The sequence below is a fragment of the Orcinus orca genome, chromosome 15 (assembly GCF_937001465.1).
Source record: "Orcinus orca chromosome 15, mOrcOrc1.1, whole genome shotgun sequence".
NCBI lineage: Eukaryota > Metazoa > Chordata > Mammalia > Artiodactyla > Delphinidae > Orcinus > Orcinus orca.
In genome coordinates, this window is record NC_064573.1 from 23,933,294 (window position 1) to 23,960,892 (window position 27,599).

The 27,599-nt window shown below is 48.5% G+C and overlaps 1 protein-coding gene across 3 annotated transcripts; it reads right to left on the reverse strand.

Annotated features, from left to right (window-relative positions):
• On the reverse strand, nt 1–25,855 carry LIPG (lipase G, endothelial type). Of its 3 annotated transcripts, none has more exons than XM_012531697.3 (10): nt 24,522–25,855; nt 21,445–21,626; nt 19,602–19,781; nt 17,974–18,085; nt 11,916–12,137; nt 9,166–9,408; nt 8,370–8,490; nt 7,218–7,436; nt 4,454–4,558; nt 1–2,424 (listed from the first exon to the last, which is right to left on the reverse strand). In XM_012531697.3, the coding sequence occupies exons 1-10, from the start codon at nt 24,631–24,633 to the stop codon at nt 2,403–2,405; spliced, it is 1,518 nt and encodes a 505-aa protein (XP_012387151.3). In that variant the 5' UTR covers nt 24,634–25,855; the 3' UTR covers nt 1–2,402. The 3 variants fall into 3 exon arrangements, with proteins under 3 accessions (XP_012387151.3, XP_049553837.1, XP_033277278.1); XM_049697880.1 differs by having other exon boundaries at nt 24,886–25,829; XM_033421387.2 differs by lacking the exon at nt 24,522–25,855 and adding an exon at nt 24,055–24,425.
• Between the last annotated feature and the right edge of the window lie 1,744 nt (nt 25,856–27,599).

Sequence of the window (27,599 nt, forward strand, 5' to 3'; positions counted from 1 at the left end):
AAGAATTTTGTAGATTTTTATTATTTTACTATTAAAATTTTAAATCTTGAAATCGGTTAATCATAAAGTAAAAACTAACCATATATTTATTTTTATACATTATATACACTTGAGAAATAAATAGTATTCTAAGCATTTAAAAAAGCATCATTATATACAAATAAGGCTTCAAGCCAAATGTATAAATACAGGACCCACTGAGGATTCGATTCCCAAGGCTTCCATTACAAAAGTAGAAGTAACCAGGATGCACAGTCAATAATACAAGCTCTACTTTGGCTAGAATGCAATCACAGAAGCAACAGAAAAGGCACACAACTGGATTGAGAAAATACCTTGAATTAAGGTATTTGACTGGTTATGTCTTCAGAGGTTTGGCACAGAACAATGACACAACCTTGGCACAATAGAGATTAAAACAATGTCCTTTAAAAACCTAACTACAGAGAAAATCACTCTCCCCCTTTCCCACCTAACATCACATCTCCTTGCAAATCAATCTTATCCATAAAAATCCCAACCCTTGGCCCAGTTGTTCTCCCAGTTATATATTAATAAAAGAGTTTCGGGTTTCATGGATGGCTCTGAAAAAAATTCCTTGTTTGTTACATCTGGGGCATATTGGTGGGAAATGGCTATACGAGTCCTGATGAAGTTGCAGAGATGAGCATACCATGGGCATTGCCTCCAGGGAGTCTAGGTCCTCACCTGGCTCCTCCACCAACTTGGTATATAATTCTAGGCTCGTGCTGAACCTCACTAAGCTTCAGTTTTGTAAAATAGAGATAATAGTAACTGCCCTGCTCACCTCCTGTTGTGAGTCTCTAATTAAGTGATGCATGTTCAAATCTTTTGAAAATTATAAAAGGGTTCCTCAGATATCATGTATATTAATTCAAACCAAGATCTAGAATTAAGGGCTTTTTGAAGAAGTTCAGCACAGAAAGGGCACTTGTATTGGAACAAGATATTTCAAGAAGGAAAAAGCATGGCATTAATTCAATCTTGGTACCAGCTGTGTGTGACAGGTGCTGGTTTCTGTATGAACAGATATGTGTAACATATGTAATAGCCTCCAGCTTCCTACACAGAAGAGATTTTGCCAATCATATTCAGCAACTGGCACCGTTCTGTCCCTAACATGTATAACACTCCGCTTGCCACTCTGCTGGTGATCAAAGATGTCACTCTTAAGGGAAATGCACTTTAACTAAGAAGAAATAGGTAGAAATCACTTAAAGCTTCAGGGTCCCCAACTCTCACATCCTGTAGCCCTCCCAGTGCCCCTCATGCCTTTCATCACGTGCATATCCATGGATCATCTAAACGGGAAGAGAGCCTAGACATCCCAACCCCATTAGGTTTCAAATGAGAAGATGGTCTGCAAAGATTTACTAAGGTGTCTACTGCCATGTGCTAATTAAGTTTCAGTGCTTAATAAACATTTGTCCAATCAAAAAATGAGCAATTGAGGGGCTTCCCTGGTGGCGCAGTGGTTGAGAATCTGCCTGCTAATGCAGGGGACACGGGTTCGAGCCCTGGTCTGGGAGGATCCCACATGCCGCGGAGCAACTAGGCCCATGAGCCATGACTACTAAGCCTGCGCGTCTGGAGCCTGTGCTCCGCAACAAGAGGCGCCGTGATAGTGAGAGGCCCGCGTACCGTGATGAAGAGTGGCCCCCGCTTGCCACAACTAGAGAAAGTCCTCGCACAGAAACGAAGACCAACACAGCCAAAATAAATAAATAAAAATTAATAAACTCCTACCCCCAACATCTTCTTAAAACAAATAAATGAGCAATGGAAAAAGAAGAAAGCCAATGATGTGTGCTTTGGAGAAGGAGCTGGGGAGCAGGACCGAATAAAATGTAACCAGTCCACGTCACCAGTTACCCATCAAGCCCCAAGAGCGAGGGCCGCCACACCTCCCCAGATCTACTCTCCCTCCCCCGGTGAACAAGGTCCCAGGTCTGCCATCCTGACACGAGTCAGCTCCCAGCAGCAAGACCCCTCACTATGACTCAAGTCAGGTCAGGCAGCTGACAGCCTTCCACGCAGAGTCACTCGGAGCCTGTGTTCCTTGTTGGGTGAAGCACTGGCTCATCCAGTCCTGAGAAGCCAGCCCGGTACGCATAGAGGCCAGGGCATCGGCCATTTGCACACAGATCTGGAGTTAGAGCTATCGTAGAGCAGCAGCGGGAATAGCAGGAACAGCAGGATGTGGTCTCCTCTGGAGAAAAGTCCCAGCCATCATGGGAGGCACGGTGCTGGGCCCAGCAAGTGGGCTCCTCCCATTGCTCCAGGGTCAAGGCCAAGAAGGGTCTTTCCATCAGGTGGGTCCTCAGCAGTAACGTTCCTCCATGTGCTTGGAAATCAGGGAGTGGGGGGCCTTGCGGGGACCTTCAAGGATGCTCCGGGGTTGGGCTGAAAGGAACCACGTGGGAGTGGTGTTCATTAGCTGGCTTTGCAAACATGCAACTCTGTTTACCACAAGACCAAGCTTTCTTCCATACCTATCAGCCTCTTTTATTTGCTTCCCTTTCAGAATAAATGGAGAAAGTCCTGAATGCTCCCTCCTCCCCCTCCCCCAACAAGCCACAGATTCACTTTGAGAAACACCACACCGGAGCCTGCTCCGGGTTCCTAGTTCCATACACCTCAGTGTTGACATCTGCGTATTTAGCAGAATACTCACCCACAGCACGCACATGTGCACACAAGCACACACACACACAAACACAACTTCGGGGAGAACTATAAAGTGCTCCTTTGCTTTGATCTAGAAACACAAGAGAGCCGGCAGTGTGGCGGGAAGGGGGCAAGGCAAAGTCAAGACATCTTGATTCTAGTCTCAGCTACAGTAATGTACTATTGAGCCTCTTGGAACCTCCGTCTCCTTCTCTGTGAACAGGTGAACGGTCTCCATGGCAGGAGAGAGAGTACTGACGGTGTAATATATGTCCAGGGATTCACCACTTCCTGGTGTTAATTTATTACTCGGGCTCCTATTGTTTTCTGTTCCTTTGAAGGCAAAGGAAAGGACGTGTTTTCTCAAAGAGGTATTCTGAGGCGAAGTATAACGTTCTCAACTATTATGAAGTTCTGGAGCGGAAAAGAAGTATATAAGAATAAGAATAGCAATCCTTCCTGGGTGTGTCCAATTTACATGGCTGTTCTGAGGATCAATGAAGTTAGTACATGTGGAAGCACTTGGAAAGGTATAAATTTGAATACAAACATAAAGAATTAAAATTATTACTATAGCAGAAAATCATATCCAGACTAGACCGAGTCACTTAATTAGATGGGCAGTTTTCAGAATACCACAAGTCCTGTGATCGCCGAGCTTGTGGTCACGTCGATGCTCCTGAACAGGAGACAGAGCAGCCAGGGTGTAGCCCGGCCCTCCAGGCTGGCAGACAGTTAATCACAGGGGATCCCAGCACGGGCGCGGCTGCTTGATAATTGATACTCAGATTGAGGAGAGGTGACTTATCTGAGCAAGTGGAACCTCCATGCGTGAGAAAGAGCACAGGCTTTAGAGTAAACCAACCTGCTTCAAATCCTTACTCTGCCATCACCAAGGGGGGGACCTGGAAAGAGTGACCAAACCTCCCTGAGTCTCAGGTTCCCCAACTGTTCACAGCGTTACGACACCAGCATCATGAGCTTGATGATCGAAGTAAATGAGATGATGTATGGAAGGCACTGACACAAGGTGCGCACACACTCCGTGCTCGGTGTAAGGCAGCAGCGTTATTATCTAGTACCTCTGATGGACCCAGGGGTAGGGGCTGGTGGGGGCCATCTCCCTGCTCCTCAGCAGGCATTTAGACTCAGAGGGTGTGTGACGGAGCCCCCTTTTGGGTGCACCCACTGCCTCATACCACGAGATCATCCTTCCTCAATTCTGAGATCATGAGACTTGCATGGAGCAAGGAGGACCCTGAAGCAAGAGCACATGAGCATTCCTGCTTCTCAAAAAGGGGGAGAGTTGCCCACTAATATCCACTCACACCAACCTGGGTTCCAGAAAACCTTAAAGGGGGGCTATGCCTTATGCTTCTCCCTTACCTCCCACGCAACTCCCCACTCCAACCTGGTGCCCAGAAAGAAGCTGGGAGCCCTGGAACTTCCCACAGCCCCAGTCACTACAGAGAAGCTCCATCTAAGATGAGGACATGGGTACCAAGCTTGGGACTTAGTCACTGAAAGACCTCATTCCAGCAGGACCATGGCCGTGACACCTACAGGATGAAGCAGAGCAAGAGGCAAAGGGACTTTCACACCATCCAACATCCTACTCCTTCCAGCAGAAGGTCATCTTCATAAAGCAAGGGACTTTTATCTGTTTTTGTTGACTTATGTGTCCCAAGTGTCAGACACATGTCCAGCCTACACTAGGGGACCCATCAACATGCATTGCATGAACCTCTGAGAATGTCCTCCTTACCTGGTTTCATTTTTCATTCTCCAGCCATCTCGACACTTGTGAAACCAGAGCTCTTGGCCAGGGGATATGCGAGTGTTCTCAAGATCTTCTGCACAAAAAGTCAATCTAGGAGGAAAAAGAAACCACTGATGTAGCCAAAACTCTAGGGGAAGGTACATGGCTTGCACCAGCCATATGGTGCTCTCTGGACATGAGGCAGATGGAATAAGGAGAAAAGAGAAGCTTTTATCATGTGACCCCTGACTCAAGACCCTTCAGAACTCTCCACTGCTGCTACAAGCACACTGAAAGCGTCTCACTTTGATGTCTCCCATGATTCAGCTCATGCAGACTTTAATCACACCCCTTCCACCTTCTTCCTTCTGTCTATCCAAAAGCCTGTACCAAGGCATATCCTCTCTGAAGCCTCCCTGATTGCCCGAGACCTTATTAATCTAACCCTCCATTGACCTTCCAATTTCATAAATAGGCACATCCTTATATAAATGTTGCTTTTGTTATTGTCATTACTTCTTATGGCACGGAGTTAATAATGAAAGCTTTAGCTCATTTTAACACATTATATCTTGCCTTGAAGAGCTTGTGGATTCTTGCATCCATGGTGGACTATAAACTCCTTGAACGGAGGAACTCCAGGTCCCTCCAGCATGGTGTCCAGAAATACCCATTGACAAGCGTAACTGGAACTCAGCTGTGGGCTAATATCAAAGATTCAAGAAGTAGACAACCAAGATCACAGGAAGAATCCATGATCTAATAATCGTTTCAACTGTAACTTACAGCCCAACCATGTGGGCTGCCCCAGCTTCAGTGGTGTGTGGACAGCATGACCTCATGACCAATAGACATGTGGTACACCTGACCGTGATGCTTACCAGCAGGACAAAAGCCACATTCCCAACAGCTTTCAGAACCTTCACCAGGAAGCCCAAACAGCCCATAAACACCCACAACACTCACAATCAGGAAATACAAATGAAAACAACAGTTGGGGACCAATTCACACTCAACGGAATAGCAAAAATGTCCACCAAAGGTAGGTGAGGAGGAGGGGAAAAGGAAGCTCTTACTCCGTGGATAAGATTAAAAATTGGTCCAACCACTTTGGAGAGGGATTTAATAATATCCCGTCCAGTTGGAGAATACATACACTATAACCCAGTGATTCAGCATGCCCCAAAGAAGCTCTCACACACGTACACAAGGAAAATGTCCCAGGATGTTCATCGCAGCACTATTTGTAACTGAAAAAAAGTAGCAACAACTTAAATATTCAGCAGAACAATGGTGAAACTATTGTTTGTGCAATGGCAGTTTACATACAGGAGTTGAATGTGAATAGACCAGATCTGTATGCATTGGATAAATCTCATAAACTATGTTAAATGGAGAAAAGCAACTTTTAAAGGAATGTGTCCGCTCACGTAAACTTCAGAAGCAACCAAAACATTTCTGTAGGTTGTTTATGGATAAAACAGAAGTAGGGAAAGTATAAAAATCATGAAGAGGAAAACACACTGACATTAGTTAATGTTGGAAGATTGGTACATTTGGTTTGAAAGGGGAGGAGTCGGATGGGGGAGGGGCACAAAGGGGTTTCAGCTTTATCTGTAATGTTTTACTGTTTAAAATCTTATATCTGAAACCAATATGAAAATGGTTTACATTTATTAAGTCTCAGTGGTTTATTAAATTTGAAATATTTTATAAAAATGATCATCTTTCTGCTACCACACATCTTTCTGGTACAGGCTGCACTTATAAGCACCGAGAGAAGGAAAAAGACACGCAATTATCTAGATCACAGCCTTCATACTAACAGCTCCCCTCAGCTGGCACCCACCCCTGCCACATACACACCAGTGCACAGGTCTTCCGATCAGAATCACTCAGACAAGCAACTTAAGCCTCCACCCCCTGCATGGCCAAGCTGCACCATAGGTGGTGGATGGAAACGGGATGCATGAAGAACTGTAATGGAGAAAATGCCAGAAGAGATAGAAAGAAGGTGGAGGCTTCCTCCCACCATCCCAAGGCTGGCAGTGACCTCCCGGAGGTCTGCTGAAGGATTTGGCCAAGGAAACCCTCCTCTCTTGACAAAGGTCTTCCTGGCTGCTCCGAGAGTCAAGCCGCATTTTAGCGGCTGATTTAGGGGTGGATTTTTTGTGTTAGGCTTGGTTAACAGACGTGGGGAAACTGCCAGCCGGCGTGGCACAGAGGAATCTGTTACTTGACGTTAGCGCCCCACGCATGTCCTTGAGTCAGAGCCTCCCAAAGAGAGGTATAATGCTCTGAAAATTGGATGCAAGGGAAGCCAGGACTCCCACAGACCTCATCCATGCAGGCTCCCTAAACTGGATAGTCTGGTTTGCTCTGGACAGGAGCAAGCAAAGGCTTTTGGTTGCACGGACCCCAGAGCAAACAAATTAACAAGGCAGCACTCCTAAAGAGCCCTGTCCAGGAGAAGCCCTCTTCCTCCGGGCCAGCACAGGGCTTGGCCAATGGAACAAGGGCTGGATTCCAGCCCCCGCTTGCCCACCCCTCTCAGCCCAGGGCCTGCGATCAGGGTACAAGCTGCACAACAGTGGACAGAGGCCTTGGTCTGGAATTCAGTTCTCCTCGCAAAGGGTTTGCAGTTTTGCCCATGTACTCTGGATACGGAAAGATGGAAGCTGTACGCTTAGCAAAGGAAAGGACGCTGCAGAGACGCACGCCTTCCGCTGACCACGGACCCAGAACAGGGAAAGGGTCGTGAGGCACTTACTTCCTCTGGGTTTCCCCGGACTTGACGCGGATGCGTCTGATATTCAGCTCTTGCTCGGACCTGCGGGGCTGAGACAGGTAGCTGCGAAGCTCTTTCCACAGGTTGTACCAGGACTGAGAAGTCCTCTCCCAGGTGAGTCTGATCTTCAGGAGGTCTCCCAAGTCCTCCTCGGTGTAGACCAGGAAGGTGTTGGTGGCATTCAGCTCGATCTGCTCCACTCTGCAAGGGGAGAGGGAAGCTGGTCTCAGTCCCCCCGCCACCTGGAAAACTGCAGCACCGTGGGGGTTGACGCAGTGGCAGCACCTGCCCCACTCGGATGGGAGAGAAATGCACAAGAGGTCCCCCCTACGTTCTCCACGTCCCACCAGCAGGACCGGGATGAAAACTCAGATGTGCTCCACACGGGCAGAGAGATAATGTTGCCCACCGCACCCCAAACCATTCCTGAGCATCTCCCCATCCATGCTACTTCCTGGGGGGACAAGACCAGGAAAGAACAGAAATGAGAAAGCGCAAAGAAGTCACATCCCCACTCGACAGCGCCTCCTCCTCTCAGCCCACAGGCATCCATCTCCCTCGGAACTCTCAGCCCCTCCTGCCTGTCCCTCTCACGTGGCACTTGGGGGAGCTTGTCTCACCCCATGTGTGTGCATGAGTGTGTGCGTACAAGCCTGTTCCTACTGCTAGAACCCCAGCCCTGAGAGTGAGTATTCTGATGACGTTACTTTGCAAGCCCAGCATTACTCAGCGTGGCGCTTTGCACCTTACAAGTGCTCAACACATACAGATCACTGTGTGCCCCTCCCACAGATAATTAGAAACATGCCAGGGACGATGTTTATCAAGTTCCAAATTTCCTAAAGCCTCAGGAATCAGGCGTTCTCTGAAATGAAACAGCAGTTTCTGCCCAGCTGATCCAGCAGATTCTCACGCTGCTGATTCATCGCAGGAGCTGCCCTTCCAGAAACGTTGTGAGTCAAGGGCTAGGTGGAGAGTGTGAAGCAGGAGAGGAACCACACAGCTCCTCCCTGGCATGCAGACGAGCTCCCCTGCACTTGTTCACCTGGCACACAGAGAGCTCCTGCGCTCTCTCTCCTTTTCAGACCAATTCGTTCTCTGTCCTGAACTCAGCAAAGGAAACCCGTGACTTACATTTCCAAAGGCAGATTCTGGGAGTCTGCATTGGTGCCATAAATGGTGACATGAAAGGTGGGCTCAATTTCTCCCATGTTCTTGTAGCTGAAGACATGGATTTTCATCTGATAATGGTAAACTGCAGAGACAGCAGAACAGAGACATTTGTGAGCCTTGCTTGTCATCTTAGGGCACCCTGACCCAAACTGAGTCACCCAGCACAGTGAGTTTTTAGGGACTCTCATCCTTTGGGTCCAGCCCAGCCTCTAGCCTCCCTTTGATCTCATTCTGTCCAATGGTGTAAAAGGTCACTGCAGTGTAGAAGAAGGAGCCCTGAACTTTGGGTTTGGGGGACCTTTGGGGAATGCTGACCTAGGTACTTTCTAGCTGTGTGACCTTGAATTAAGGACCAAGGTATTAACTTCTTGAGCCTCAAATTCCACCCACAATACCCACAAAACCTTACGGTTTTATAACATGCTATAAAAATGCGAGATATCATTTGGATCCACTGTTAGTCCTATCACAGATTATTCTGATGATCAAATGAGAAAACAAATACGAAACAGCTTTGAAAAGCTAAATGCAAGATAGAAACTTAAGATAGCGATATTGTGATCATAGAGTGGTGATTCACATCACAAAAGGAGCCCCCATCATTTATTTTTAAAGATCTACTTTCCTAGGCATACACAATTTAATGTGATTTGCAGTTATTTGATTTAACTGCAGGAATGTGCCCGTCTACAATGTGGTATTTAGAAGGAGGAAAAAGGTCCTTCCCCAGGGCAATGCAGGTTTGGATGAAGGTTACCTCTGAAAGGCATGCCTGCCCGGGTTTTTAGGTACATTTTGCTATTCCTCTTGTTCCTCATTTTCTTGGCATTGTAGCCAATGCTATTACAACGGTTCTTCCGGCAACTGAGGCAGATCCCCTTTTTGAAGCGGTTGGAGTCCGTGCACTGGAATGCGAAGCTCGGCTTGTCCTGATTCACCAGAGAGTCGACAAAGAGGTGTACTGCCCGCTCGTGCTCGCATCTCACCACCTCTGCAATTGCTGGGGGAGAGAGAGACGGAGACCATCAGGCTGAGCTACTTCTCGGTGACCCGCCCACTCCATCAGTAAGTACTGTACACTTCATCAGACATGCTTTTCATGTCACTGTTAGTATGCTTGTTTGTATCATTCTTTTCTTTCTTTCTTTTTTTTTTTTTTTTGCGGTATGCGGGCCTCTCACTGTTGTGGCCTCTCCCGTTGCGGAGCACAGGCTCTGGACGCGTAGGCTCAGCGGCCGTGGCTCACAGGTCCAGCCGCTCCGCGGCATGAGGGATCTTCCCGGACCGGGGCACGAACCCGTGTCCCCTGCATCGGCAGGTGGACTCTCAACCACTGCGCCACCAGGGAAGCCCGTTTGTGTCATTCTTAATGCATGCCCAGTGATATACTGTCTTTAGAACTGAAAGCCAGTCCTGCCACCTGACTGCTTGCCCTCCAGGTGGGAAGACAGCACTGATACACATGAAGCAATAAAGAGCAAGAGAATGCATAGTACAGGCACGAAACAGGGTGATGGAGACCAGTTGTGCAGTAGGAGTCACTAAGTCCTGATAGAGTCATGCGGTCACAAAATGCTGGAAATGGATCAGATGCTAAACATCATCTAGTCCGGGGCTCAGCAAACTGCACCTTGCAGGCTGGCCCCATTTTACTAAAGTTTTATTGGAACATAGCCACATGCATTCATTTATCTATTGTCTCTGGCTGCCTGCATGCAACGGTAGCAGAGTAGAGTTGTTGAAGCAGAGACAGTATGGTTTGCAAAACCGGAAATATTTACTAGCTGACTCTTTAAGAAAATGTTTGCCAGGCTTCCGTGGTAGTGCAGTGGTTGAGAATCCACCTGCAAATGGATGGGACACAGGTTTGATCCCTGGTCCAGGAAGATCCCACATGTCACGGAGCAACAGAGCCCATGCGCCATAACTACTGAGCCTGCGCTCTAGAGCCAGTGCGCCACAACTACCGAGCCTGTGTGCTGCAACTAGAGAAAGCTCACAAGAGCAGCAACGAAGATCCAAAGCAGCCAAAAATAAATAAACAAAATAAATAAGTTTATAAAAAAAGAACTTAAAAAGAAAAAGGAAAGAAAATGTTTGCCAACCTCATTCTAGTCCAATACTTTCAGTTGTAGATTATGGGCCCAAATGCCCTTAGAGATGAAGTCATTTGCTCAGGGTCACAGAGTCAGTTGGTTGCAAAGCTAGGAGTATAATTTGGATTTTTGTGACCCGCAGTAATCATTATTTCTTGTAACCAGAGGCTAAAGCCAATAGTTCCAGTAAATCCTTGGACCTTAAGAAAAATTTGGCAAAGCTCCCCTTCCCCTTCCTCATTAATATCACCAGCCTTAAGAAATGCCATCATCTGATCCCCCCTGCAGGGCTGAACTCCCCTTGCATGTACCCCCAAGCCCCGCAGGGGCTCCTTGGATGTTATCACCTTGGGAGAGAGCAACTTAAGACTGAGTGACAGAGTGGACATCCCAAGAGCAGAGCATCACAGTGGAGAGAGCCAACTGGGGCCAAGACTTAGAAATGCTGCCAGGATGCAAGGCGGTGAGCAAATGAGAAACCAAGCACCTCAGTTTCAGCAGCAAACTCACTTCAGCCCAAGACTGCTGGGAATAGGCTTAGGCATCCAGGAAGACAGATTATAAGTGAATGGAGGAAGAATCTTGAGTTTATTTCTTTAAAATGTTACCAAAAATTAAATTATAGTACATCCATGCTAAAGAATATTATACAGCCTTTTAAAAGAATAAGGTAAGTAGATATATGTACTCTGATGTCTAAGAATGTCCGTAATATATATTAGGACTGAAAAAGCAAAGTTGCAGAACAATGTGATTTTGAAAAATATCACACACACACACACAAATAAATTTGCAAAGCGATAAGAGTGGAAGGATACACACAACATGTTCATATTGGCTACCTCTGGAGAGTGAAAGTAGGAGTAGGTGTGGGAAATGAGGGGGTATTTTCACTTCTTGCTTTAGGCAATTTTATAATGCTTGATTATTTTCCCAACAAATATGTATTCCTTTTGTTATAAAAAGAAATTAATCAATAATAACTGTGACCTCAAAGCACAAGAAAGCAGAGCAGAGACCACGGGAAGGCTGTTAATTGGCTTGCAGGATGATGAACTGTAGAATAAACAGTGTTGAAGGGCCACTGGGGGGTAGTGGGAATAATGAAACGGATGCTGTCAGGAGCACGAACAGCTCCAGCTGATTTAGGAGGAGATGCTATAATTGAGTCAAAACAAAAAATAAGGAACTCGGGGCTTCCCTGGTGGCGCAGTGGTTGAGGGTCTGCCTGCCAATGCAGGGGACACGGGTTCGTGCCCCGGTCCGGGAAGATCCCACATGCCGCGGAGCGGCTGGGCCCGTGAACCATGGCCGCTGAGCCTGCGCGTCCGGAGCCTGTGCTCCGCAACGGGAGAGGCCACAACAGTGAGAGGCCCGTGTACCGCAAAATAAATAATAATAAGGAACTCACTTCCATATGCAATTGACCCCAAGACATCGTTGAGTCCACAGCCCGGCTGGAAGTCACCTCCATTGGGGTAGATGTCAATGTGACCCACAGGCATCTGAATCCCAATGCTCAAGCCAAAGGAGCGCGTGTAGGTGTGCAGGACATCCACGAAGTCTGCGTCGTCAGGGGACAGCCTCCTGTGGATGTCAACCCCTTCAAACATGGGCCCAGCAGGATCCAAACCTACAGCAGAAGGGAGAGCCAAGACCAGCTGTGTCAGGTGCGCTAAGGCAGTGGGTCCTGGTGGATAGCTAAGCCGGCAAGTGTAAAATGAAGACATCCCCACCCTGGGAATCCTAAAGGGTGTGGTGCCTGTTGCAGAGGAACGTATGCTTTCTTCTGAAGCCTTCACCTGTCCTGACAACTCAGCTGACTCAGTAAATTGGCCACGGGGTTCAAGTGACACGTGGATCTGAGGAACCGTGCACTGTCAGAACTGAAGCAGTTCTAGAGGCTTCCCTGGTGGCACAGTGGTTAAGAATCCGCCTGCGAGTGCAAGGAACACAGGTTCGATCCCTGGGCTGAGAAGATCCCACATGCCACGGAGCAACAAAGCCCGTGAGCCACAACTACTGAGCCTGTGCTCTAGAGCCTGTGTGCCACAACTACTGAGCCCGTGTGCCACAGCTACCGAAGCCTGCATGCCTAGAGCCCGTGCTCCGAAACAAGAGAAGCCACCGCAATGAGAAGCCTGTGCACCACAACGAAGAGTAGCCCCCGCTCACAAAACAAGAGAATGCCTGCACGCAGCAACGAAGACCCAATGCAGCCAAAAATAAATACATTAAATTAATTAATTAAAAAGCAAAAAAGAAGAACTGAAGCAGTTCTAGAAAGAACTTGGGCTGGCTGAAACTAAGCCATTCATTCCATTTATTCTGCCACTGGGAGCCTTCCACAGTCTTAATTTTAGCAGAATTTTGACAGAATAACTAAGCTACCTACATCTTCAAGAGGGAAGACTCAGTCTCCCCAAACTGAGCTATTTGTATTTGGACTTCCACTTCCGCTTCCTTTAGTTATGAATCAGGCCCAGGAGTGGAGTGGCAAGAGGGGGGTACACCAGGCACACTGAGCAGCTGTATCTCAAGCCCCCAGAATTCCTCTCTTTTGCAGCCACAAGGAGAAAACCTTTTGTCTGCAAACTTTCTGTATCAAACAAACAGCACTGCAGAGAGCACTGGTTCTCACATTTGAAACAGCACAAATATCTCTGGGGAGCTTCTTACAAATTTGGATTCCACCGTGTAGCTATGAAAAACTCTGGGAGGACGCACAAGCCCCAGGTCACCTGTGTGTATGTGTGTCAGGGGAGAAGGCAGGGTAGGCAACTGCAAAGGTAGTGGCAGCAACAGAGACACTTTCACCATCTTGTATAATAGTTTGGGAACCACATGAGTGTAAAACCTTTCAAAATAGAATTTGCAAAGCATAAAATGCAGATTCCCTGACCCCCAAGAGATTCTGATTGGTAGGTCCAGTGTAGAGCCCAGAAATAGAGGTTTATTCTCCAGCTGATCCTAAAAATAAGTGGTCTGTGGACCAGATTTTGGAAAAACTTCTCCATGCTTCAGTAGCATTTCGAAAATGAAATCTGAATGTCTTGATTCATACAGTTCTTGTGCGATATTAAGGAGTAAGGGCTTGTCAGGGTAATACTGGCTACTATTACCAAGCTTAAGTAATTATGGGAGCTGGATCCATCCCAACCTAGAGCCCTACAGACACAGAGAGAGGACCTGGAGAAAGTTAAGAAAAGATTATGTGCAGCAGAGGAAGGGGGTTTGTTTAGTCTAGAACAGTGGTTCTCAACTAGGAGGGATTTTGCTCCCAGGGGGACACTTGGCAACATCTGAGGCATTTTTGGTTGTCACAATTGGCGAAGAGGGAGAAAACAAGCTGCTAGCATCCAGGGAGTAGAGGCCAGGGATTCTGATAAGCATCCTGCAATGCACAGGTCAGCTCCCACACAAGCATTATCTGGCCCCAAATATGAATAGTTGCTGAGGTTGAGAAACCTGGATCTAGAAACACCAAGGTAGGGAGGAGGTATGACCAAGAACAGAGCTGTGAAAGCAGCAGATGAGTAATATAACAGTGTTTCCCAGACCCCAGTGCAGTGGAACAAGGGAGCACATCGTGAGGCTTGAGGGGGTCATTTTAGGATAAACAAAAGGTAGAACTGTTGTCCAGAGCGGACAGTAAACCTGTGGAACTCGCTACTCATGAGAACTGGTAATGATTAACACTCTGAAGTTGAGAAAAATGTATGAATGACAGAGGCAGAAAGGGAGCCCAGGCTGCCTGGGGGCTCATCTCTAGCCCAGGACCCAAAAGAAAGATGGCACAAAAACAGTGGCCTCCCGGAATAGCCCTCGATGACTCTTTTTAGGGACTGAACGGACGCAGTACTGACACAGGTGGCCTCTCCCTGCCTCTCACCATGTCCTCTGGAGAAAAAAAAAAGAAAGAAGAGGAACATTCTGCTTTGCAGCCAATAAGAGAGGGGCTTTTGTATCGGTGAACAAAAGTCTCCACCAGACAGTCAGTGCCATGGAAACCAAGCTGGGCTGGAGGAATGCAGGCGGCTGACGGGGCTTCTGGAAAGGCCGGCTGGCAGGCAGAGCTTTCACCTCCCTGGACTGACCCCGCCTGACACGTAGCTAGGGCCCACCGACTCTGGGGAAAAGTTTCACAATTTACTTCTTAACTAGGAATGGGAGGGTGAACGCATCCCCTCCAAAAACAAGAGATGATGGAGAACCACCTCTTCTTCCATTCAGTCAGACTCCCCGCAAAGTGTTCTGTCCAGCAAATGGAATATACACATGCATGCACACGCACACACACCCTGTCGTGCACATGTATACACACAGGAAAACCTCCACCTTCTGGCCTGGCAGGGCAGAGGCTGCTGCGCTGTAACAGCTACTGCATCTCCCCCAGCAGGAGAGCGGCAGCATTGTGCAGTGGTGAGGTGCAGACTCGAATCTGATGGCCTGCCTGGGTTTGAATCCCAGCTCTGCTACTCAGGGTGTGAGATATCATTAAAGTACATACTGAGTCCTATTTTCCCCATCTGTAAAATGAAGCCCAAGGACCCTTTTGCCTGGACGCTATGTGGCTTGCATATGGCATAAAATACCTGTCACACATTGAGTGCTTGACATTAGGTAGCATCTAGCCCACAGCCTGCAGGGTGGACACTTAGTTCACATCTCTTGAATGAATGAACAGATCTGCTTGCTTATTTATTTATAACTAACAAAACACAAGTTCAATTAGAAGTATATGACCTCTTCCCTAATATGTCACAGAACTCCCTCCGAAGCCTAAGAGGATAAAACTTTAGCAAACCTCAGTCCAGAGTTCTCTGGTCCAAGCAAGACTGGGGTTCAGGTACCTCCTGCAGGTCCAGGCTAAGGACCCCTGCTGGCCTCGGTACAGCGGCGTCACTGGCCTCTGCCCCACACGAGCTGCAGTTTCTGGTGCTCTTACCAGTCAGGACCACCTGGTTCCCAGACCCATGGGAAGTCTGAGGGGAGAGGAGAGGGCACAGGCCTCTCCCATCAGACATGCACAGCAGCATAAGTCAGGTCAGCCAGATACCCTCTGAGGTGCTGCCTGGCAACTGGACAGAGGCCATTCCTTCCTGTTATGTTCACCCCAGTCCCCTGCTCCACAGAGAGGCCGCAGAAAAGGGGCTGTGCTCAGGACATGCCGGTCCCAGTGCTCTACGCAGACAGCCCAGAGCACTGATTAGCATTCTGCCAGCAAAGCCCGCATCTCAGCTGCTCCCACCCAGACAGGCAGGGGGAAAGAACTGGAACTCTCCTACTAGCCCCATCTCATTTCAGACTTAGAAAGAGGAAGAGGGAAGATCTGCAGCTTGTCTTTGTTGCCAAGGACACTGGCCCTGGTGCTCCGGCAGGGGCCTTGTGTGTGCTGCAGTTTGAGCACAGCTGGCCGAGCTCTGCAACATCTTGCCTCTTGCTGGGGGCTAGGAGGAGGTGCTCAGCCAATAGAACCCTGAGGGGCTTGAGGCCCAACGGCTTTGCTCCAGCGATGGGTTAATGAGCAGTCATGTGTGGCCACATTACCCGTTAGACAGGTCAGGCCCCGCATCTTGATAACCAAAAGTAAAGCTCTCAAGCTACGCTGAATCAAACAGTTGGATCTAAAGGAGTGTGTGTGTGTGTGCTCATTAGACTTAAGCCCAGGGACAATGATTTAAGCAGGGCTACTAAACCTCACAAATGTATATATTTTTAAATCTGCCCCACTGGCTTGTTGTTGAAACCAGAAACTCTACCTCTACTAAATCATTCTTTAGCTAAGGACTCCCTTCTACCTGAACCCTGTTTTCAAACGAAAACATTGCCAGGAAGGAAACGATTAACTCTTTCCTTCTGGGTGGCCAGTTAGGCCCTTAGCATGTTGGAGGTGAGGGAGAAGCTGGGAGGGAAAACAAATAAAAGAATGCTAGCAGGGGGATAAAAATTCAGGGCAACAAATTTGCCATTAAGGACTTCCCTGGTGGCACAGTGGTTAAGAATCCACCTGTCAATGCAGGGAACTCAGGTTTCAGCCCTGGTCCGGGGAGATTCCACGTGCCGCAGAGCAACCAAGCCCACGCACCACAACTACTGAGCTCGCATGCTGCAACTACTGAAGCCCGCGCACCTAGAGCCCATGCTCCGCAACAAGAGAAGCCACTGCAATGAGAAGCCCGTGCACCGCAACGAAGAGTAGCCCCCACTCGCCGCAACTAGAGAAAGCCCACGTGCAGCAACGAAGACCCAAGGCGGCCAAAAATTAATTAATTTTAAAATAAATATATAATCTTAAAAAAAAAATTGCCATTAATTTTCTCCTAGAGGAGAGTATGTTTTTTGAGAGGGTCCCCAAATGGGGAAGAGAATCCTTTCCACTTTTCACTATCATTCAATGATTTAAATCAAACTCTCATATCAAAAGGTCACCAATTATTTGCCAAGGGGAAGGGGGCGAGGGAAGGATTGGGAATTTGGGATTAGCAATTGCAAACTGTTATATATAGGATGGATAAACAACAAGGTCCTACTGTATAGCACAGTGAACTGTACTCAATATCCCTTGATAAACCACAATGGAAAAGAATATGAAAAGAATATATATATGTATAACTGAATCACTTTGCTGTATAGCAGAAATTAACAAAACATTGTAAATCAACTACACTTCAATAAAATTTTAAAGAAAAAGCTCACCAATTCTGCCTATGGAATGTTTATCTCTCCAAATAAACTTGCTTTCACTTAAAAAAAAAAAAAAAAAGCTCACTAACGTGGAAAATTCAAATTTCTATCAACTACCTGGGTACCAATATCAGATAGAAAGGTCTCTTTAACGACAACATTTAACCACTCATTCTAAACAGGTAATTATCACTAATAAATATGCCAACTAAACATGGGAAAGAGGCTGTTAGTGGATGAAATAGAAACCAGAGGCAGAATTCAAACCACAGCCCATCTCTCATTCCTTTCCCTTGAGGTCCTGGCATTACCATGGGCAGAGACTAGAAGTGAGCACCAGAGGCTTGCAGGCCTGGGCTCTACCCCAGGTCTGCCCCTGAGTCTTAGCTCTTTGCCCCTGGGTGTTTCCTCACCTGTTGCACTAGACCTGGTTTTCAAACTGTGCTCCCTGGTGCTCTGGGACCCGGAAATTCCTCCAGAAAAGGTGGAGGCTCAAATAACAAGGTTAACACTACTTGCAAATACCCAGCTTTGACCAGAACACACCTTCTATCTGTTTCATACATTGGGGACCTGCACATGTTCAATTTGAAAAAGGGCTCTGAGACTTTTGGACATTTGAAAAGCCCTGGATTAGATGTTCTCCAGGTTTCTTCCAAGGCTAACCCTCTACGGCTCTCTCCTGCTGCCTCTTAGGGAGCACTCTGGTTCAGGAAAGCCTGGTGGGCAGAGCAGCTGAAGGAGCTCCAGGATCAGCCATGAGTGAAGGGAGCAACACTTACCCGTGATTCTGCCCACCGTGCCTTTCACGAAGTTGCCGGCATACCCGGCCACGTGAGCCCCAAGGCTGTAGCCGATCAAGTGAACATCCCCGAGAGAAAAATCCTCCTTCCCCTGCAGGAAGTCACAGAGGTGTGTGAGTGAAGAGTGTGGTCCTGAGCCCCAAGGCCACCAACAATTCAACAAGTCAATCACATTGGGGAGACGCGGGAGGGGGGAGGGGGTGGCAGTGTGGAGCTCAAAGCCACCGGGCTCACTGGAGACTAAGTGCCAGCCACAGCCTGCAGCAGGGTGACCCCTGCCCACCCTCTTATGCCCACGAGCTGCAGACCTCCTCATCCCAAACCTGCCTGGGACCCCAGAGTTGAAGCATCAGACCCTCACAGGGCACTCAGCAGTGGGGGTGAGGAGGTGGTGATTTGACCCCATGGCTCAGGAATCGAGCTCGACAAAACAACCCAGGTAGGGCTTTCCTGGTGGCGCAGTGGTTGAGAGTCCGCCTGCCGATGCAGGGGACACGGGTTCGTGCCCCGGTCTGGGAAGATCCCACATGCCGCGGAGCGGCTGGGCCCGTGAGCCATGGCCGCTGAGCCTGCGCGTCCGGAGCCTGTGCTCCGCAACGGGAGAGGCCACAACAGTGAGAGGCACCGCGTACCGCAAAAAAAAAACAACAACCCAGGTAGAGGACTAAGGACTGTTCAAGACTCCTGACCAGAATTCTGCCAAAATTATTCAGATTCCATCGGCTTCTAAAAGGAAGCTCAGGCTGTAATTACTCAAATAATAGGGTCACTTAGCCAGTGTACCAGCCAGTGTACCCCTGCATCCCATTAAGTCCACTGAGCTCAGGTAAATCATTAACCTATAAAAAGTAAATTTAAGACCTCAAGATCTGTTTTCCACATTTTATGCAAGGCACTAAGCTACATTGGTTTGAACCAACCCTCCGTACCCTCAGCCCAGCCACCCTTAAGAGGCCAGAGCAGACTTCAGTAGGTATTTAAGATTACAAGCTGGCTTCTGAGGGCATCAGCAATTAATGAACCAAAAGGCAAATTTTCTTCCCTCAAGTAAAGTAAAAGGAAAAATCCAGAAATGTGTCAATAATTAGAAAGCTTTCTAAAAGTCCCAGCTTCCAAATGTTTCAAGCAATACTTAATTCCGTAAAAAATTGGAAGCTCAAAGATATTCTCAGACTCCTGAAGTTCACTGAAACTGACCTGTCTGACCTGTATTTTTTTTTACAGTCTTAGAATTTTTTTAATAAATTTATTTATTTTATTTTTATTTATTTTTGGCTTCGTTGGGTCTTTGTTGCCACGTGCAGGCTTTCTCTAGTTGCGACGAGAGGGGTCTACTCTTCGTTGCAGTGTGCGGGCTTCTCATCGCAGTGGCTTCTCTTGTGGTAGAGCATGGGCTATAGGTGCATGGGCTTCAGTAGCTGTGGCCCACGGGCTTAATTGCTCCATGGCATGTGGGATCTTCCCGGACCAGAGCTCAAACCTGTGTCCCCTGAATTGGCAGGCAGATTCTTAACCACTGTGCCACCAGGGAAGCCCCTGACCTATATTTCTTAAAAGGGTTCAAGGTCCTGCTCATAAAAGGAGATGACTCCCTTTGGTCCCGTTACCTGCAGCCAGTTGAGCATCCTGGCGATGCTGTGTCCCACCTCCCTTGTATTGTTGACTGCGTCTGTGTAAAGCTGGTGAGCCAGCGGGAGCCAGTCCACCACCACGACGTTGGCTCCTTTCTCTCTTGTCTGCAGGGCTGACACGAGTTTGTACAGCCAGCTTTCAAACATGCCGCTCATCTGCAGAGAAAACGGGGCTTTTTTTTAAAATTTTTCTTCTGGGTTTCAGAAATCCTAATGAATATGGAATTCAGTTCCACGACCTTCTCCCCAGCCACTTCTGGAACCTTCACATTGACTACCCAGGCATCAAACACTTGCACATGAGCCGGACCAGCCACAGGTAGGATTGGTACATGGGTGATTGTCTTCCATTGCGCTTGACATCTCCAGTTTTTCCCATCAAAGATGTCAGAGCTGGTGTCCTCTGCTGCTGCCCCACTGACCGATAGGCCCCCTATGAGATATAAGTTGGTGGCGATGCTGGCCTGAGGTTAACCCAAGTCCCTGTCACAGTCAGGCCAGTAAGTGGCCTGGTCCGTCATTCAAAGGCAGCTGAGAAGGGTTGCCCTGGAGAATTAGTTTCTTTCTCAGAGATGCAGGGAGATTCTGTCTCTTAGGCAAATGCAGAGTTAACAAATGACCCCTTCCCACAAGCCATCTCTGCCATCCTTCTTGACCCCAGAGTAGAGAAGATCTGTCCCTGGAATCCCAAATTAGAACTCAGAACACACTTTCCCACAGAAACAAAGTGTAAATGGTGACTAGGTCCAGCTGTAAACCCATCCACAAGTACATTATTAGATAAACAAATTTTCTGTGCCTGGCCTGGGAACCCTAACGCCATTTACAATCTTGCTTCTATGGGAAACTGCTATTCCAAGTTCCAAACAGATTATAAAAGAACTTTCTGGAATGCAACCCGTTTGTAAGTTGCAGGCAGTTTGTACTTGCATTTTGACAGGGGGCCTTATAAAGGTTCAAATGCATAATTCTAATCGTAGGCTGTGGGGTGAGGATGGATGGCAGGCCTTTCATCATCCCTCCAATTACATTAGGTAGGTAGGTGCCTACATACCACCCACCCCCACCAGGCCTGACCCCAACAGTTGGTGATAGACCTAAAGACCCAGAAAGCATGTAACGGATATGAATTTCTCATCATTAAGAGGAGGAATGTCCCCTCCCAATTAGCCCAGGCAGAAACCTGCTCACTTAATAGTGCCATTTTCCTACAGACTGCCATTAGATGAATGAATAAATCCCTCGCTGGTCAAAAGCTTCTGAGGCTGAGTGTTAAAGCCCTTTTTTGTTGAAGTTCGTCATGGGCTTTTCAATGTGAATTGCTCAGCTAGGTCATATAAAGACTCCAGTGCCTTTAAACGGAGCCATCTCTATGCAAACAGGAGGGCACCATGCCAACCAGGGCCAGCCAGCCAGGCCAGCTGCCTCCTCACAGACTCTCTGAGCCAGTCAAGTTGCTTCCGTTCAGCTCAGCTCTTACGGAGGGATGGCCCCCGCGACGCAGTGGTTGACCAATGTAATTAAGCATAATTAGAGGGCCCCTTAAGAGCCAGTGGAGCTGGGCTGCTGCCCTCAGGAGAGCCACTTTCTGAAAGCCCGCTGTGTGCCAGTGTTAAATACCGCCCTGCTGGAGTCCAGATTGCCCCCTTAGCAAAGTGCCCATTACATTCTTCACAGCTGTCTGAAATACAAGCAGCCCACAAGAAAAGAGGGGGAGACAGAGTGGAATCTGGAAGCACCAGTATTCTTTCTAATTGACCAAAACAAAGGAAACCAAATCTCCCGGAAAGCTGTAGAGCTCCCTCCCCCAGAGGCTCACCGTCCATCCATGAATGATGAAAAAGGTTTTGGCTGTCATGTTGAAGCCACAGTCTTCTAAGGGCTGGTTGTGGTCAAAGGAGAGGTAGCATCCTTCATGCTCTGGGTCCTCAGAGGTGCGGAGGTTAAATCTCACCGGGGGTTTGGCAGCAGCCGGTACAACCCTGGATTTGTTGAGCTCATCTGGGGAGAAATAACAGAGCAAGGGTATAACTAGCAGGCCTGGGTGGTGAGAGATCTAGGGTCTAGTTCTAATTCACTCTTGAGCAAATTACTTAACCCCACTGGGTTTCAGTTTTTACATCTGCTGAATGTTTCCTCCTCACCTCCCAGAAGAGTTGCGAAGATGTTATAAAAGGGACATCTCACCAATATTTGAGTATTAATGAGTCACTAGGATCAATTACTGTGAATCTGAAATAAGTCTCTCTTGCTTTTCTTTCTTCTTCCCCATCCAAACGAGTTCTCTTTCCTTCCCTCAAGTTACTAGTTTCAGAGGATGGGACCTGAAATGCTTGGGACCAGTTGAGTTTCAGAATTCAGAAATTCTCAGATTTTAGAAAGGTATTATGGCATATATATATATATATATATATATATATATATATATATATATATATATATATATATATATAATATAACACCCCCAGCAGGGTCTGGGACGTTCCCATTCATCAAATACACCAATAATATTTCTGCAGGGAAATACATAACTACTCACACTCGAGGGGGAAAAAAAAAAAGTTTCTAAATATCCTCTTATCGGTTCAGGTCAGTTTTTGCTGCCAAATGAGTAAGAGTTCAGGTCAGATAAGGCCAGTTCTTGCTGCTAAACAAGTTACCAAACAAATTTTTCAATTTTCAAAGATTTTGGATTTTGGAATGGGAGGTAAGGAGCTGTTGACCTCTTATGCAATGGGCTTCCCTAATGCTCTCATCTCGATTTCAACACTTGCTCCAAAGACCTCATGCATCCTCAGTGCTCCTTGCAGTACCAGACATGTGCCAGACAGTCTTCTAGTTTGTTGAATAAATTAAATAAGTTATTGAAGCCATGGAGAAGCTCATAAGCGCAGCAAAACCTCTCTTTTCAGCTCCACTGCACATGCACAGTGCCGTCTAGGAGATGGCCCTACTACAAAACACAGCCCATGTCACTGATGGTCCCTATGGCCTTTTAACACTAGGTACTGTCATCACCACACTATTTCAGAAGGCCCTAAATGAGCCTCATCTAGCATTCTTCCAACCATCCAGGATACCATCCCTTGATAACAGGCTAGGAAATTAGAAAATCAAACTGTCCAGTCACCCAGAAATCAAGTGAAAAGGTACCGAATGACCATCCCAGGAGCTTCATTTATCCCAGAGTTAAAAAACAAATGGAGTCATGGAAAGAGAGACCAGAGTGGTGGACAGGTTGGTGGGGAAGCGGACAAGGGGGAGGACAGCTATGCACCAGATGTAAAAAGGGTAAGGTTCCAGAAAATGCGACTAAATGTGCATGAGCAGAACTTTGTCATTAAAGTAACGAACAAAAGCCCCAACTGACAGAAATGTGAACCACGGACATAACTCATTCATTTCCACCCAGCCACTCACAGAGACCAGGTGGGAAGTCCAGGAGCAAAGGAAAGGGAGTCTGCTGGCTTCCTGCCTCGACTTGTGGATAAACTCACAAACTGACATAAAAGGTTCACCTTAGCAGCTGGCTCTCTCTGACACCACAGTTCTCTAGCTCATTTCTACTACTTCCAGCCTGAGTCACTTCAGCCTCTGGAACTTCATGATCGTCCTTCATCCGGATGTCCTCAGGCTCATTCTCTTACCTCCTTCAGCTCCTTGCTCAGGGGTCAACTCCTCAGGGATGGAAGCCTGGTCCCAGGCTAACACTGCACCACCTTCTCCCACCAGCCCTCTGTACTTTCCTCCTCTGCTTTATTTTTTTCCATAACACTAAGCACTATATATTTTAATTAGTTGACTAGCTGTTTTCCCACCACTGAAATGTAAGATCCATGGGGGTAGGGGTTTACACCCATTTTGTTCACTGCTCTATCCCTCACTCCGAGAAGCATGCCTGGCAAATAAATACTGTTTTGAATGAATGAAATGGCCCCCAAATACTCAGAATCGCAGAACATAGAAGTTGGAAGGAATGTTAGCACTTTACAGGAGAGGAACTAGAGATGCAACCTACCCTGGTTCAACTGCACTAGAGTTGGGAACATGTTAAATAAAACAAGTTTTTTCCATTCATTCCAATTAACCTCCTGCACGCACATAAGCAACATGGACCAGCATCATTTGACCCAACCTCAGCAGAATAGTAGAAGATGAAATAATAGTGTGTGGTTCAGAGGTTCCCCGCTCTCCTCTGCTTAACTAATTGACTTGGTACTCCCGCTGGGTGACCCTACCCTCGCCCCTCGGGGCAGGTTCCTCCAGTAGAAAAGACTGCCACGCAGAACTCAGAAGAAAAGCTGGCAGCTGGAAGGAGGAGGAGGACGGAGAGGTAGAAGAGGAAGAGCAAGGGCTGGAAAGACTTGGGGAAGAGGAGGCCGGCAACCCGGGGAATAAGCCCAGCAGCTTCTCTGCACAAATTACTCACCTAATACTCCCGGCAAGCACTACTCAAACCAGAGCCAGCTACCCTGATACCTTAACTTTCAAGACACCTACACCGAGATTAAAAGGAAGGGCACCAGGTGATAGAGCTCTAACAACCTTCTTGCCTCGAAAACCCCAGGTTCAAAGAGGAGGACAAGGTTAAACAGCTGCTGGCAGCCAACTCTGCTGACTGGACAGCACCGAGAGGAGAACCGTATAACGACAAGGGGGCGGGGCGAGAGCGAGCGCGGGCGAGCCTGCGGCCTCTTGGACGCCTGGCCGGGGATGTCCTCGTCGGAAGCGCCGAGGAACAAGTGATCTCCAAGGCTGATTAGGAGGACCCAATGGACAGCGCAGGGGGTAAGGAAGAAGAATGTCGCAGGATCGAGGAAGAAGGGTGCGCAAGACAGAGGGGAACTGGCACAGAAAAGAAGTTGTGGGGTGTTAATAAGAACAAGGACACGTTACCTTGCAGCCGACCCTCTGGACCAAGGGTTGCGGGACCTCCCGCGGCAAAGCAACAGTAAGCGCTCCAGAGGCAGAGCAGAAGACCGGAGTTTCTCATCCTTCCCGGCCACATCCCCTTCCCCCAAACGGGACTTTTAGAAAGACCACCAAAAAAAAAAAAAAAAAAAAAAAAGCCGCCTCTCGATGTTTCCAGCAGTCCGAGCCCGTAAGACCCGAAGTGGGAAGGCTTCTCTCGACCAGAGAGAGTGGTGGCCTTAGACAGCTGCAGGTGGAGAAGGTGGAAAATGAAAACTTGGCTAAACTGAGCCACGGGGTGGTGAGGGGAGTGCGAAGATGCTCCAACCAGAACCAGATCTGCCCTCACCCGTGCCGTTCTCCCGGGAAGCCAGGGCTCGCCACTGTCACACCGCGAGCTCCCCGGCGAGGTAGTTTTTTAAACTATTGGAGTCATCTGACCCATCGCCAGATGGTGATTTGCATAATTTATTCCCGTCCCCGGACTCTGATTGGTCACACCTTCTCTGACGCCCGAACCAAAGACTCCCCAAAGTTTGAATGAAAGCGCCGCACACCCACCGCGTGGACACTCTGCACGCGCCGCCTTGTCTCCTCCCCAGTCAGCTTCGCGGGCAGCCGCGCTCTCGCCACCCCACTTTTTCCTAGTGTCCACTCCCGGACCCTAGATTCTCCGCTCGCCCCTGCAGCCCCAGGAGGGTCCTTGCCCCAAAGCCCTGTTCCCGCCGCGCTTTCGATCGCTGGAGAAGGAAGGTTGTCCTCTCCAAGGCGCAAAGCCATCCCCGCGCCCGAAATGATCTCTCCTCGCCCCGGGCCAAGGGTACGGATGGAGGAAAGCCACCTGGTCACCCTGTGGTCCTTCTTTTCTCCCTTTCCTCCTGCGCTCCTGCCTAGCGAGGCCCGCGACAGGTGCAGACGGCGTGATCAGACAATAACCCGGCAGAGCGGAGGGGCTGCGGGCTGTGGCCTGGGCATCAGGATCGCTCAGACCCCTCTCGGAGTCCTCGCTCAGCCACTAGCTGCAAAACTCGCGGCAAGCCACCCAACTTCTCCAAGGCCTTTCCTTCGTCCCCAGTACGCGGGCGGTAACAGTTCCTGTCGCTTAGGGATGTTGGGGAAATTTAAAAACCTACTATAGTACAGCGCTCAGTGCGGCGCCTGCCGCGTGGTAGGCACTCTCACACCTGCGGTTGGAGGGCTAGAGGGATGCCAGGCGACACTCCCCAAAGGAAACAGTAAGCCAGGCTTGGGGATCTCGGGCGCGTAACCAGCGCCGAGAGTCGGCTGACGCGCGCAACTACTTATTGAGAGGAATTAGGCAGCTTCTTCCTCTCCCTCCCCATTTTTCCCTCCTCTCCTTCCCTTTATTGCGCGTGTCCCTGCTCCTCCCACGGGTGCCGGCTCCATCTCCGCCCGGGGGACCCCGGGACCGAGGGCGGCGAGCGCCCCGACCTTGGCGGGGAGCCCGGGGCGCTAGGCCGGCAGCGGCCGGGACAGCTAGGGAGCGGCTGCGCCTCAACAGCCCTCAGGAACGCCGAGGAGGTGGGAGAGATACAAAGCGCCTCGGCGGGGCCGAGCACCGTCATCCCGCCTCCTTCCAGCCAGAACTGGCTCTCCCAGACTACACCTTTGACTGGGCGTAACCCCGCCGTCGCCAGAACCGGTCCCGCTCCTGCCTGGGGAGGAAAACGGCCCGAGCAGTCCCGCGCCCGTTCCTCCCTGGTGTCGGGGGGCCCCTCCTGGAAGATCTGTGTGGGGAAACCAGTCTGGAGGAGCAGGTCCTGTTCCAACCTATCCTGGTTACTTTTGTTACTCCAGCTGCCCAGCAAAGCATGCTTTGTCCCTCCTGTGTGCTATAATTCATTAACAAGAGGCAGGCCGGCTTTATTTTTTCAGTGTAAAACTCAATGTATTTTATGGGATGGTAAATGGCACCCCCGGATATGTTTTTTCCCTCCTCTTACCGCTCTCCTTCTCCACTGGCAAACTATACAGACATAAGTCAGGTATCGTCTCCATTTTACAGATGGGAAAACTGAGTCTCAGGAACAGGCTGCCGGTCTGAAGCAAGTCTGACAACCAGGTCTCTCTCTTCTGCTCTCAGCTTGATTTAGCCAGTTGACCTCTAAATATGAGCCTTTGGGAGCCATGTCTCCATCTCTTCAGTGGTCCAGTCAGTAGATAACCTGTGAGTCAAAAATACCCTTATCTGGGGACTTCCCTGGTAGCACAGTGGTTAAGAATCCGCCTGCCAATGCAGAGGCCACGGGTTGGAGCCCGGCCCCAGAAGATCCCACAATGCCCGGAGCAACTAAGCCCTGCGTGCTACAGCTATTGAGCCTGCGCTCTAGAGCCTGCAAGCCACAAGTACTGAGCCCACGGGCCTAGAGCTCATGCTGCACAACAAGAGAAGCCACCACAATGAGAAGCCTGCACACTTCAAGGAAGAGGAGTCCCTGCTCCCTGCAGAAAGCTGGTGTGCAGCAATGAAGACCCAATGCAACCAAAAAACAAACAAAAAAAAAACCCTCTCTGTTCTGAGTTACTCAAATCACAGTCCCTAGAACCTTAACTGGACAGTGTGGAGAGTGTGTCTTGGGGACCTCTGTCACAAGTGAGATTCCCTAGGAGAGCTTAGGTACTCCTACAAAGTTGGTTATCCTACCTGAAAAAAACGTAGATTCAACAAGATCAACACCCATCCTTTTTACATTTTATTGCTGGTTGGTTAGAGTGCCCTCCTGTGTCTTTATATTAAAACATCATGTGAGAACTTCCAAAGGACATCACAAAATTATAATCACAGTATTAAAGTAATGGATAACATCAACTGCCTGTTATGCAAAGCATAACATATGTATAAAATATGCAAAACATATTTTTCAGAAGAACCATGAGGAGATTTGGGGAGCCCCCAGTGTGGAGGAAGTCCTTGCCTGGGGAGTTTCAGCAGAAACTTCTGTTTGTGTCGCAGTCAAAATCTCAGGTTCTCAGGTTACTCTAGCAAAGGTTCTGGTCATTCTTTTAGGCAGTTTGTCATCTGAAGACACCTGCCTATGTTAG

What these genes read in the sequence shown, in the direction of transcription:
- LIPG (XM_012531697.3), bottom strand. Translation starts at nt 24,633, where the DNA reads ATGTGGCCGGGAAGGATGAGAAACTCCGGTCTTCTGCTCTGCCTCTGG. An exon ending in GGGGTCAATTGCATATGGAA is followed by an intron (nt 9,409 to 11,915) that starts GTGAGTTCCTTA and finishes TCTCTCCCCCAG; the next exon opens with CAATTGCAGAGGTGGTGAGA. An exon ending in GGCAGGCATGCCTTTCAGAG is followed by an intron (nt 8,491 to 9,165) that starts GTAACCTTCATC and finishes CTGTCTCTGCAG; the next exon opens with TTTACCATTATCAGATGAAA.